Here is a 14,203-nt window from a genome sequence, read left to right on the forward strand (position 1 = left end):
TTATTACTTAGTAAACTTCATGCAAAGATCAAATATTGCAATTGGCAACCTTCAATGAGCAGTATAGTTCCTTTTTTGACCATTTCCTGCACAGTGTACCTTTAAGTAACAGATGGTGACATTAAGGTAAAAACACAGGCTCTGCGCAAAGTTGCGCTAGTTGAGACTGTGAGTCATTGGGTGTCAAGATGGGCTTCCAGATATTGCTTCTGCAGGCATGGCATTTTCCTGGCAATGACTCATCATGAACACATTTACTGGCTTCTGGAGAATGGTTGAAATGCCTGGAAAAGTGCAACTTTAAAGGGACACTGTGTGAGATTTTTAGTTGTTTATTTCCAGAATTCATGCTGCCCTTTCACTAATGTTACCTTTTTCATGAATACTTACCACCAGCATCAAATTCTAAGTATTCATTATGACTGGAAAAATTGCGCTTTTCATACATGAAAAGGGGATCTTCTCCATGGTCTGCCATTTTGAATTTCCAAAACTAGCCATTTTTAGCTGCAAAAATGACTGTGCTTGGACCATACATATTGTTTAATACTTAGTAAACTTTCATGTAAAGATCAAATTTGGCAATAGGCAGCCCAATTTCAATAAGCAGTATAGTTGCAGTACCTTTTTTGACCATTTCCTGCACAGTGTCCCTTTAAGGCATCACTCCACCATTTCTGGAAATAAGCTCATTTTGCACCGCTTTTCAGTTAAATGATTGAGTTTTACCTTTCGTTTGTACTTCCAGCCATTCTCTGACTCAGCAACGCAAAGTCTACCTCCAAGCTCTCATATGTAGCCTCTTGGGGCAGATGGGGTCGCCGGCAGGCCTATTCACTAGTTGCTGAAAATACTCAACTACATCGTAACAACATTGTTATGACAGTACTACTGAGAGTCTTAAGTAACAGATTAATAGCCATAGCCATCACAATTTTGGTGACACTAAGGTTATAACATATGCTCTGCGCTAAGGGGTGAATGATTGAGTTGTACCTTTTGTTTGTACTTCCAGCCATTCTCTGACTTAGCAACGCAAAGTCTTACCTCCAAGCTCTCATATTTAAGTGAATTGTATGGGAGCCATGCGATTCAATGATAATTGCTAGCTTGGGACTAGAAGTAATATCAACAGACGCGGTAAAATAAAATGATTTAACTCAAGGGGAGATGTGAAATGAGCTCCTTTCAAAGCAAAAAAATAGTCGATGTCACTATGAGGAAGGCTGTTGTTTTCCGCCCTATTCCCAATGGTGAGTGATTAACAACTGTTCGTGAAGGCAGAGGGAAAATCTCTAAATCATAGATTAAGCATTTGTGTATCGTGCAATCTTTCAAGCATTTGGCTCAGTTTTTCTTTTTTTTTTTACAAAGTACTTAATTGTAGTCATTTATTAGTAGCGAATTTATAGTTTGCTCTTGTTTTTGAAAATCACGCTTCACTGCTCAGATAAACAATCAGGGGAAGTTGTATTTATTTAAATGTGTTGTCGTTCCGTCTCCTCAAAGGGGAAACATCATAAACAGAACACACGCACAGAGAGAGAGAGAGAGAGAGAGATAGAAAGAGAGAGAGAGAGAGAGAGAGAGAGAGAGAGAGAGAAAGAAACACACACGCACACACAAAAGCTACAGTACACAGAACCACGCATGTACACATGCACACACGCACAAACACACAACATACAATACTTAGAAGGAGGGATAAATAAATTATTTTCAAAACATATGAATAAAACAGATGTTGCATATTTGTTGCAAATCGTCCAGAAGTATGGCGCAACAGCCAATGGCTCAGTAGTACATTGCTATCAGCTGGGATATCAGAATATTTGTGTGTATTTACGTTTGTGTGTGTATGTGTGTGTGTGTGTGTGCGTGCTTTCATATGTGTCGACTCGCCAGGGACGCTGGATCCGGCACAAAATCATCTGAAAGCCCCCCCCCCCCCCCCCCCCCCCCCCCACACACACACACACTTAATACATACAATCTAACAAGGATCCAATTCTGGGCACCTTCTCGGGCCCCGGGACTGCTGACCCCTTTTGGCTTCTCTGCATGTGTCTGCAGGGCTGGACTGGGGGGAGAAATAGGGCCCAGGCACTTTTGACTGAAAGGGGCCCCTCATAATTTGCGCCGCAGAATTGACTCACTGGTGGGCCCCGCACCCTTGTGGGCCCCTATTTTCAGAAATGTAAAAAGAAGAAAATATATATATATTTTTACATATCTGAAAATAGGCGTCTACGAGAGTGGAGGGCCCACTGGGAAATGCCCGCTATGCCAGATGGCCAGTCCAGCCCTGTGTGTCGCGATATAGAGCCGTCATCTGCTAATCATGCTGCGAATGCCTTTAATCAGTGGTGCAGATGGTGGCCATAAAGACTTAGAAGCTTCAAGACCGACCGTCCTTAACAACAGCATTAAACTAAACTGTACAGTGTTACAATTCAACACTTGGAGAGTAAGACCAACTCTATCTGTGTTAAATTCAACTCCCTTAGTGTTGGGTTAACACTGCTAAATTTACTGCGTGCTAAAGTAGAAAAGGAATCTAGCGCTGGAGCCTGGCTGCTGCCACTACTGACTGCTGTCTGCTGGCAGCTCCAACTCTTCTTGTTTGCATGTATGTTTGCGTGGCGCAAAGACTGAGAAAGTGCACCATGACTTGACAGGCTTGCTTCTCCATTCCTCATTCTCCAGTCTTTCTCTGTCTCTGTATCTCTGTATCTCTCTCTCTGTCTCTGTGTCTGTTTCTCTCTCTCTCCCTCTCTCCTCGCTTCTTTCACTCTTAAGGCTTGCACCAGCTCTGGCTGGACTTTTGTGATTTTAAAAAGAAAATGGTAAAGCTCCCAGACTGAAGCAAAATGGGAGGTGGGGGAGGGGAGCAAAAGAATTAGAAAGGGACAGCAAGGAAGAGGGAAAAAAAATAAAATAAACGTTCATGATCGTTCCCAGTCGTGCGTGTGAAAGTGCAAAAGCCTAAAATGCCACAAGGCAAGGCAGGAGATGTTACCAAAAAAGGCCGTGGGGAAGCTGAGAGGGGTTTCTGTTGTTGTTGCCGCGACAACTAATAGGCCAAGTATGAATGTGCGGAGCGGAGCGGAGCTTGTCCTGGAGCCAAAATAGCTGACACCATCTGAGGATATTATGGCGAGGTCATGTTGAGAAACACACACACACACGTGCACACACGCACACACACACGCACGCACACACACGCACGCACGCACGCACGCACGCACGCGCACACACGCACACACGCACACACACACTAAACCAAAAACACTCTTTAACATATCTTAGCCGACACACACAAATACGTGAAATAACATCCTTCAATAAAAAGCATTTATTCACTTGCATACGTATTCCCACACTGATCCACACACACACACCACACTCACACAAATTCGCGCAAGCACACACACACACACACACATACACACACACACGCACACAGAGTGTGTGTTTGTTTGAAAGGCAATCACCGTGCCAAGGAAAGCATTAGGCCTTCAGTGTGTGCTGACAATCTTCGCAGAGAGGACACATCGGGTTGGTTCCTCCCCCAGGTTTCTCCTCTCTCTCTCTCTCTCTCTCTTTCTCTCTCTCTCTCTCTCTCTCTCTCTCTCTCTCTCTCTCTCTCTCTCTCTGTCTCTTGCTCTCCCCCTCTTCCCTGTGCTGGACTGGGCATGTCCAAGATTAAGCAATGTCTGCTGTCTTTGGGCACAGAAAAAGGACCTGTTCCAATCCGAAAGTATGCATCCCTCTTTCCCATAGCCTTGAGAGAACTCTTGTGCGTCAATTGTTGAACTTCACAGGACAATTAACCCCTTTGCGCAGAGCCAATGTTATAACCTTGCTGTCACCAAAATTGAAATGACTACGTCTTAATCTGTTACTTAAGGCTCTTGGTACTGTCATGGCAATGTTGTTATGATGCAGTATTTTCAGCAAATAGTGTATAGGCCCACCAGTGACACCATCTGCCGTAATTGATCAGTGACAATAGAAATATTTTCAAATCTTCAAGTCTCGAAATGTTCCGCCTCATCAATCTTTACCAAAGCCCTCCTCTCTCATGTAATTTTGTTACACAGGCTGAACAGATCAATAAGAATAATAAAACCATCATGGAGCCTTGAAGCCTTGCATTGTTCTCTGCCTAAAGTTAGTTCTTATAGTTTTCACCAATCATTTAATTACATTGCACAGCCAACTGTTCAATGGTAATAAAATGTCTTGAAGCCTTCAAGTCTACAACATTCCTCTGCTTCCACCAATCTCGTCATCACAGACACAATCCTTGACAATAGTGCTGTTGCCCGGACTGTTGCACAGGCAAGGGGTGCAACGTCAATATAAAGAAAAATGTCCTTCAGCCTGAAATTCTTGACCGGTTCTCTGCCTCCACCAAGCCATAGCCATATCAAAGTCCACCTCAATAGTTTAATGACGTTGCACAGGCACCTGGTGCAATAAAAATATAAAAATGTCCGTAAGCCTGAAAATCTTGCCCAGTTCTCTGCCTCCTCCAAGCCAGTTGTCACATTTGTCAAATGAATTGTGAAGCCTGAAAGCCTGAAAGCCTGAATGTCTTTCGCCACAAGCTAGTTATCACAGTCCTCCTTAATAGTTTAATGTTGTGCAAGCAAAAAACAAACAAAATGTCCCGAAGTCTGAAGGTCTTGCCCAGTTCTCTGCCAGCCTCCTCCAGACCAGTTATCACATTTCTCAATTGACTGAATGACAACAAAAACATCCTGAAACATCCCTTCAAGTCTTTCTGCCTCTCTCCACCACAAGCTAGTCGTCGTAGTCCTCTTCCATGAAGTTGTCGCTAGTGTCCTGCATGACGTAGACGGACTTGCACTTCTTCTTGCGAGTCCTGTTCTTGCCGCCGCCGCCGCTGCTGCTGTTTGCGTCTACGGAGTCGACCAGGGAGAGGTAGTCGGCGATGCTGTTCCTGACGCCGTAGCTCACCATGTCGGCGCTGGACTGGCCCACGACCGCGGAGCCGGGCCTCAGGAACTGGGATCTGGGAATGAAATGAAAATGTAGAAGGATCAGGAAAAGCGCTCAACACCTTGTCTTCTTGTACTTTACACTGGGTGCTTAACTTCGTCAATGACTGAACTCAAATCTCAAAAGTAAGTGAATAAAGAAGCACTCATCAGATTTCTTTTTTTCATTTTTAATCGCCTCACATCACAGACGTTTTGGGCTTACACCCTTCTTCAGTGTGAAATGGAAATCGCCCGAAACGTCTGTGATGGGTGTATTGTGTGTGTCCATGGGTGGGTGTATGTTTGTGTGTGTGTGTGTGTTCGTGCTTGTGCATGCATGTGTGAGTGCATGTGTGTGTCTGTGTGTGTGTGTGTGTGTGTGTGTGTATGTGTGTGTGTGTGTGTGTGTGTATGTGTGTGCATGCATTAGGAATGCAAACGATTAATCGATTAATTGACTATAATACATCAATGCGTTAATCGATTAAAAAACATTAATCGCAATTAATTGACAATTCGACTGACAAGAAACCCAGGTGAAATGGACATGTGAAGAAGGTGTGTGAAGAGCGGTGTGAATAGTGGGAGTATTTACATTACATAACATTACATTGCACTTAGCTGACTTGGATTAAAGAATTTAAATGGAATTAATTTAAATGTGGCATTTTATCTCAATTTTTAATTAAAGTTTTTAGATTTAGTTTTTTCTTCAAGAAACATTGAGATTTCAGTGAGAAAACGCAGCTTAGCAATTAATCGTAAGTCGGCCGATAAGGCTATCAACTAATGATTAATGAATTAATCGATAATTTGCATCCCTATTATGCATATGTCCACACCTATCCACGTTCTTCCAGTCAAAGTTGTGCCTCATGACCACGGGTGGGGGCTGGTCCACAGCACTGGGGACGCAGGCAGAGAAGGCCAGACAGGGCGCTGTCAGCACACAGCACAGGCCGTCTGCAGCGTCTGAGGAGACACACACACACACACACACACACACACACACACACACACACACACACAAACAGAGTTACACGCCGTCAGGACACAACACAGGCCGTCTGCAGCGTCTGAGGAGACACACACACACGCACGCACGCACGCACGCACGCACGCACGCACGCACGCACGCACGCACACACACACACACACACACACACACACACACAGTTACACGCCATCAGGAGGATACAACACAGGCCATCTGCAGCATCGGAGACACACACACACACACAGTTACATGTATGCACACGGGTGTAACTGAGGTGTTCCCTCGCAGTACACACACACACACACACACACACACACACACACACACACACACACACACACACACACACACACACACACACACACACACACACACACACACACACACACACACACACACACATGCCCACAAGTTAAACTTCTTAACAATGAAAGCACACTTGTTTGGATATTGATAGCCAACTTTGCATCAGCAGTATTGGAGCCATGCGATACACATGGTACATGACGACACATGACTGCAGACGCAAATACACACACTAATCATTTACAAACACTCCGCTGCATGGCTATCACAACAAATGTAGCCAGGGACGCCGACACAAGGGGACAAAGAGGTCAGTTGGCCGGGCCCAGGGAGAGAAGGGCCCCAGAATTGGGCCCTCAGTACATTATAGTGCATGTATTGAAGGGGGCCTTTGAATTGATTTTGTTCTGGGCCCGCCCGAAGCTGCCAGTGGCCTTGTGTTAGCTTACGTTGCTGGCCGCGTGCTCACCGGCAGACCAGGCAGACAGATAACAAACACACACAGGCACAAATACACACCGAGATCATGTAATAATCCTTCAGTCTCTTGCTTTCTGTCAAACAAATACAAGCACACAGCTCTGACCATCTGCTGAAGGTACATGGAAAACTCACTCGCATGCACGCACACACACTCAAGCACAAATGCGCGCAGGCATGCATGCACACACAAACAAGCACATGCAAGTACATACACACACACACACTCTGTACGTGTTATACACTTCAGTAATCATTCCATAACACTCTGACATTGGGCAGGGTACTGAATTTTGGTTCGGTTCGAAATGCTCTGATGCTATTGGGTATCGAAACATAAATAGGTTTTTGGTGCCGTATTTCGAAACGAGAGTCTCACATATAATGACATGACCCCCCCCCCCACAAACAGACATACACACACAACACCCAACATTACATTTCTTGGCTACAGTCACTGTTGGCCTTCTATGTTCACACACACACACACACACACACACACACACACACACACACACACACACACACACACACACACACACACACACACACACACACACACACACACACACACACACCTACAGTACACACCCACCCACACACACACACATAGACAAGGCGGATGCATGTAGGCACACACACACACACACACACACACACACACACACACACACACACACACACACACACACACACACACACACACACTGACCTGAGTAGTGGCTGACCATGTCCTCCAGGCACTGGAAGGTGAGTCTGGGTGAGATGTAGTACCAGCTGTTGGCCATGCGGAAGATCTTATAGTGCTTAATGGCCCGATGCCGCACGGACAAGGAGTATACCCCTAGAAAGTAGATAAGATCATAAGATATTTTTTTATTTATTTTATTTGACCTTTATTCAACCAGGAAGGTCCCATTGAGGTAAAAACCTCTTCTTCCAGGGAGTCCTGGCCAAGACGGCATTAAGACAGAGGAGGCACATGCATATTATGACATAAAAACAAATAAAAAAATAAAATAAAATTTTAAAAAAGCACACGTAAGGATATAAGACATATCAGACATAGGGGCAAACAAACAAACAAAATAGACACTGGACAAGACTAACAAGTAAGACCATCAAGCACTAAACAGTAAGAACTAACAAACTAACAAAATCTGACATAAAAAACACACACACACAAAACCTCTGTAAAACTGAGTTTAAAAGCAGTGACATATGATCATTATGATAATAATTAAATATGAAAACTAGGGATGCAAACGATTAATCGATTAATCGTTACTTTACATCCCTAATCGATTAATCGCAATTAATCGCAAATTTAACTGACAAGAGACCCAGGTGAAATGGGCATGTGAAGAGAGTGTGTGAATAGTGGGAATTTTTAAATCACCTTTGGATTAAATAATTTAAATATAATACATTTAATGTAGTATTTTATCTCACTTTTTATTTTTATTTTTTTAGATTTAGTAGGCCTAGTTTTTTTCCGAGTACCAGCTGTTGGCCATGCGGAAGATCTTATAGTGCTTAATGGCCCGATGCCGCACGGACAAGGAGTATACCCCTAGAAAGTAGATAAGATCATAAGATATGATCATTATGATAATAATTAAATATGAAAACTAGGGATGCAAACGATTAATCGATTAATCGTTACTTTACATCCCTAATCGATTAATCGCAATTAATCGCAAATTCAACTGACAAGAGACCCAGGTGAAATGGGCATGTGAAGAGTGTGTGTGAAGAGGGGTGTGAATAGTGGGAATATTTAAATCACCTTTGGATTAAATAATTTAAATATGATAAATTTAATGTAGTATTTTATCTCACTTTTTATTTTTTTATTTTTAGATTTAGTAGGCCTAGTTTTTTTTCCGAGTACCAGCTGTTGGCCATGCGGAAGATCTATAGTGCTTAATGGCCCGGTGCCGCACGGACAAGGAGTACACGCCTACAGGGAGGGAAGTAGATAATATATATAATCATTATTAAAATGATTCATCCATTTTAGCTTAACGTGATACTGTCCCATGTTTGGAAATAAGCTTATTTTACACCTCCCATTGAGTTTAACAATAAGGGTTTACCGTTCTCCTGTAATTTCAACCATTCTCTGGGTATGGCAGTGCAATTTTTAGTAAGTAAGTAAGCAAATTTTACCTGAAAGCTAGTAGAACACATTGAGTCCTATGAGACCAGCTGGTGGCTAACTGATCTCATAGGACTCAATGTTAACTGCTAGCTTGGAGGCAATGCTATGCTTCTATGCTGCACATGTATTGTAATGCTATAAGCATCCTACCATGGCCGTAACTACCATTGTGGACACAGAGGTCATGTCCTTTTTTCAGTAATGTAAAATTTATGTATGATGAAAATCGATATACAGTATGATAAATATCAATGATAAATTCAGTCTGTATACGCCATCCCTATTTTTCCTCAAGGCAGTGATTAATGAAAACAAACTTAAGAGTTTGACTGAAGTGTTTGAAGCATACTAAATGTACAGAATGCAGTACAGTGCACAGTATTTGACCTCGATATTTGAAATTGTCTGGTTACGGCCCTGTATTTTACCTCTGTCTTTTGGACTTTCCCTGACCATGAAGGAGCCAACCACGTTCCCAGGCAACTTTAGAAGCTCCTCTGCCTTCTGCCGGACGACCCCCTCAAACAGCCATCTTAGAAACACACACACACACACACACACACACACACACACACACACACACACACACACACACACACACACACACACACACACACACCACACACCACACACACACACACACACACACACACACACACACACACACACACAAAACACACACACACACACACACACACACACACACACACACACACACACACACACACACACACATATGCATGTACACACACAGTAGACCACATAGCATGTTAAAAGAACAGTCCAACTCATTTCAGGAAATTGCTCTTACATAGTTAAGCCCTAGAAAAATATGAGAATTTTCTATAGGCCTATGTGTTTGCATTGCCTATTTTACAGTAATATTGTAGCCATAAACGCAGCAATGGTAGCAACCAAACAAAACATCATCAAATGTACTTGTACTTTACTCTTTAAGTGCAAATTGGCTATATAATTCCGTCCAGTGATCACTCTGATGCTAATGGTTCTATCCACTTCTATCCGCTATCCAATGGTGAAGCTAATGGTTCTATCCAATTCCAGTAATTATGCTAAGCTATGTTCACAATTTTAATACTAATAAATTAAAGTACTGAACACACTGAGAAGAAAATTATGAGCATATTCATGTTTAATTCTTGGAAAAATGGCAAATTTGTGAAAATGTGTGACAATATTGCTTAGCCTTATTAGTATTCAGAAATATATAACAGCACCTCACCCATGGTAGACCTTTGCAACATGTATGTTGGGAATGTAGTTGTCATGTCCTGTTTTAAGGGATCGGACTTTCCACCAAGAACCTTCTCTGAGAACAAACACAAGAGAAAACACAGGGGTACTCAGAGGTAGCCTGATTATCATCAATTTTCAAATCTCTTTGAGACTGAGAGGTCTGACCAAGAGCATAGCAATTAACATTTTTCAAACCGCATGATTGACAAGCCTTTCTTGGTTTGCTAATGGTTGTTTGATTTCCAACAAAGTGGGAGGAGTTCCTGTTTTTTTGGGAGTTCAGAAAGAATGTTCATTGCTATTAACCTGACTAGTGGCAACGCTGAAGGTGTTGCGTCACTAGGAGGGCATGGCCTGGCTAACTCAGAGGACCACACAACATTAAAGCACTCTTCACAGCCATTTTTTTTTTTTTGGACCAGGACCAGAAAGTGAGTCTGTGGTACTGCACAGGGCAGATAGCAGAGCTTGTGGTCAAATAATTAAAGGGACACTGTATGAGATTTTCAGTTGTTTATTTCCAGAATTCATGCTCCCCATTCACTAATGTTACCTTTTTCATGAATACTTACCACCACCATCAAATTCTAATATTCATTATGACTGAAAAAATGCACTTTTCTTACATGAAAAGGGGGATCTTCTCCATGGTCCATTTTACCTTAAAAAATGACTGTACTTGGGCCATGCTAGAAAATATTAGTTTATTACTTTATAAACTTTCATGAAAAGATCAAATTTGGCAATAGGCAGCTCAGTTTCATTGAGCAGCATAGTTGAACTAGGTGTCAAAGCCCTATTAATCAACACATCACAATGGGAAATGACCCCCTGCCGTGGTATATTGTAGAATAAAATGACCACAATAAGGGCCTCAACAAATACATGAATGATGCACATACAAATGAAAGCGTGTGTGTGTGTGTTCATGCATGCGTGTGTGAGTGTGTGTTCCTCCTAAATGCAAACTCACTCAGCTAGTCCCTGAAGTCTTTCTCCGATCCTGAAGATGGGATCACTTATGTCTGCCGACGGGTAGTCCACCAGCACTACCAGGATGTCCTTGTCACTAGCTGCAGAATGGGAACATTATATTACATGTTTTGGCAAAGGACGCACTCAACTTCTTGGAAAAAACGAAAGTCTTTGGGTGCGTGATAAAATGTATCAACTTAAGGAAGACAAATCCGCACTCACAAACTGCGTCTCATTATTTATTTATATTACCACCATGTCCAAAAAGCAAACGTGTTTCGGCTATCAAGCCTTCATCAGTGTGTGGTACCACGCACTGATGAAGGCTTGATAGCCGAAACGCGTTAGCTTTTTGGACATGCTGGTAATATAAATAAATAATGAAACGCAGTTTGTGAGTGCGGATTTTTCTTCTTTATCATTATATTACATTACATTGCATTTGGCAGACGCTTTATAACCAAAGCGACTTTCAAAAGAGGACATAATCATAGCCAACATCACTAGTAGATACAAAGTACACAGGAAATACAGTATACAGAACAACAAGTGCAGCTGCAAAGAAGGGTTAGGTTTTTTTTATAGAGCGCACACACACACACACACACACACACACACACACACACACACACACACACACACACACACACACACACACACACACACACACACACACACACACATCCAATACACACATGTATACATCAGAGAGAAACAACTCAAGGAAACTATAGCTAGCCTGGGGTGCCTTTCTGGACAGCACGGTTACTAATCAGTTAGCAACTTAGGAGGTTTCCAAAGGGAAAAAGCATCGCCCTCAAATAAGTTGCAAAGTTACGATACGATATGATACCATGCAATGAGATGCGTTTTTATTCACAGTCTGTTCAGAAAATAATCATTGTAAATCAGTGATTTCTTTTACATTAGCAACGGCAGCTAGGAACGACACTGTCAAGAAATTCACCCCAGAGCCATTAAACCACCAGAGCAAGATAAGACAGATAATGAAACTCACACAGAACAATTGAATTCAATACTTCTTAGAGCATACGTGGGCAAACTCAGGCCTGGGGGCCACATGTGGCCCGCTCGGCCATTTCATGCGGCCCTCAGTGCCATCACAAGAAAAAAAACGCAGATTCATATGGTCTCTCATTCTTAAATAGGCTATCTAAAACAAGGGTCTTGGAAACCTAAGATGAATAAAGTCTACATCTAGATACAGTTAGCAGGAATGGCATAACTGACAATGGTGTAATTATATTGCCGTACAACAATTCTCATTATTGGCACGGGCAAGTTGCCTACGACATCCGGCCCTTTGGTCAATTTTCTAAACCCAATGCCACCCTTGGCCCAAAATAATTGCCCACCCCTGTCTTAGAGGGTAGAAGAACCAACATTGGGAGACTGACATTTGAGTCAGGAAGGGTGAAGTAACAATGCACAATGTACTATGTATGTGTGGTCAAGTTAACTCATCCACTGTTTACCTTAATGCTTCTTCGATTGAATATAGTCTACAGCTCTGAGCCACTTTATTGGAATATCATGCAAACGTTGATTTATTTCCATAATTCCATCAGTAATGATAAACTTATTATAGATTCATTGCCCACATTTTGAACTATTCCAATCATTCATTTGTCTATTTCTACATATTTTGAATGAGGATTTCACATTGTTAGCATATTAAAAAAGTAATGTGACTAACAGTTTGCTGTTATTACAATACATCTCAACCATTGGAATTCTGGTTGTGACAAACTTATGATAGCTCCCTATAGTTTTTCAACTTCGAGCACATATGCAAGATCAGAGGAAAATATCAGGCACAACTACAATAACAACTAGACATGCACTCAGAGAGTGCAGACCTCCGCCAAGGAAGCTGTTTGATCATTTGACTGTTAAACCCTCTTTTTTTTCATCTCGCAATGGTAAAGAATCTTTTTCTTTGAAAATTCCTGGATCTGGATCACCAACAACTTTAAATCACTTGTTCCTTTTGTCATTTCCAACAACTCCACAATTTCAGCCAAATCTGCTCATAACTTTTGGAGTTGTCCTGCTGACAGACAGACAAACAGACAGACAGACTGACAAAGTAGACAAACCAATGCGACCGAAAACATGACCTCCTTGGCGGAGGCAACTAAAGTGAAGAACTTGCCTTTCAGCTGTGCGTCCGCATCCACGTTCACGGCCGTTTGGTCAGGCCCAACGATCCTGCTCTTGACGTTTCCCATGGCTGGCTCCTCTGCTGCCTGATGGGCAGCCAGACGTCAGTGGCTCTGCAACGGCTCCAGTGCTTGGAGATCATACGTCCTCCTGACTTCCCATTTACTTTGTAAGAAAATAAAAGTGCAAGCATATATGAAAGACGAGCAAGACCACAGAAAGAGCAGAAAGAAAGTAATATTGAATAAAAACAGAAATAAGAAATAAAAAATGTTCCTGTACGTTCTTCGTGCTGAGTTCTCCTCCAGCTCGATTATCGCACAGCCTGGTTTCCCATTCGCTTCGTACACATCCACAGACCAGTATGACAGTGCAAAGAGAAGAGGAAACAAATACAAAAAAAAGAGAAAGAAAGAAAGAAAGAAAGACGAAATAAATAAAAGTCAGCAGCGTGAGCTGCTTGTATATATGTAGAGCTCGTTCTGAGCGCCACACCTCTGGCCAGCGCCTTTTCAGTGCTGTCAGTTTTGTAACTTCCTTCTAATGGCGCAAGGCTTATCTGCACAGGGCCACATTCAACTGAATGGGGAAGCTGTGGTGAGATGCGTTTTACCACAATTTTCCACTGGGCACCACCCCGTAGATGGATAACATTTCAGACAGACACACACACACAGTACACACAGAGGACTGTGCTAATATTTTGTATATACAGTAGGAGGTTCTTTATAGCATGCACTTTGCATATAGTTTGCATGTTAGTTCTCTCTGTGTGTGTAGCGCTCTTGTGTAGCCTATGATGTTTGTTGTGGGGAAGGGGGGTGGGGCTGT

The 14,203-nt window shown here is 42.4% G+C and overlaps 1 protein-coding gene across 1 annotated transcript; it reads right to left on the bottom strand.

Moving 5' to 3' along the window:
• Positions 1-3,219: 3,219 nt before the first annotated feature.
• On the bottom strand, positions 3,220-13,910 carry sla1a (Src like adaptor 1a). The gene is made up of 7 exons (XM_063185970.1): positions 13,365-13,910; positions 11,187-11,286; positions 10,200-10,286; positions 9,385-9,488; positions 7,505-7,636; positions 5,852-5,981; positions 3,220-5,041 (listed from the first exon to the last, which is right to left on the bottom strand). The coding sequence occupies exons 1-7, from the start codon at positions 13,438-13,440 to the stop codon at positions 4,810-4,812; spliced, it is 861 nt and encodes a 286-aa protein (XP_063042040.1). The 5' UTR covers positions 13,441-13,910; the 3' UTR covers positions 3,220-4,809.
• Positions 13,911-14,203: the final 293 nt, after the last annotated feature.

This window comes from Engraulis encrasicolus, chromosome 20 (assembly GCF_034702125.1).
Source record: "Engraulis encrasicolus isolate BLACKSEA-1 chromosome 20, IST_EnEncr_1.0, whole genome shotgun sequence".
In the NCBI taxonomy this organism is placed as follows: Eukaryota; Metazoa; Chordata; class Actinopteri; order Clupeiformes; family Engraulidae; genus Engraulis; species Engraulis encrasicolus.

Bases quoted from the DNA above. Each gene is read 5' to 3' on its own strand.
- sla1a (XM_063185970.1), bottom strand. From the start codon at position 13,440: ATGGGAAACGTCAAGAGCAGGATCGTTGGGCCTGACCAAACGGCCGTG. The intron at 11,287-13,364 runs GCAAGTTCTTCA...CCCATTCTGCAG, and splicing joins TGCGGACGCACAGCTGAAAG to CTAGTGACAAGGACATCCTG. The intron at 5,042-5,851 runs GTGTGGACATAT...TTTCATTCCCAG, and splicing joins GACTGGAAGAACGTGGATAG to ATCCCAGTTCCTGAGGCCCG.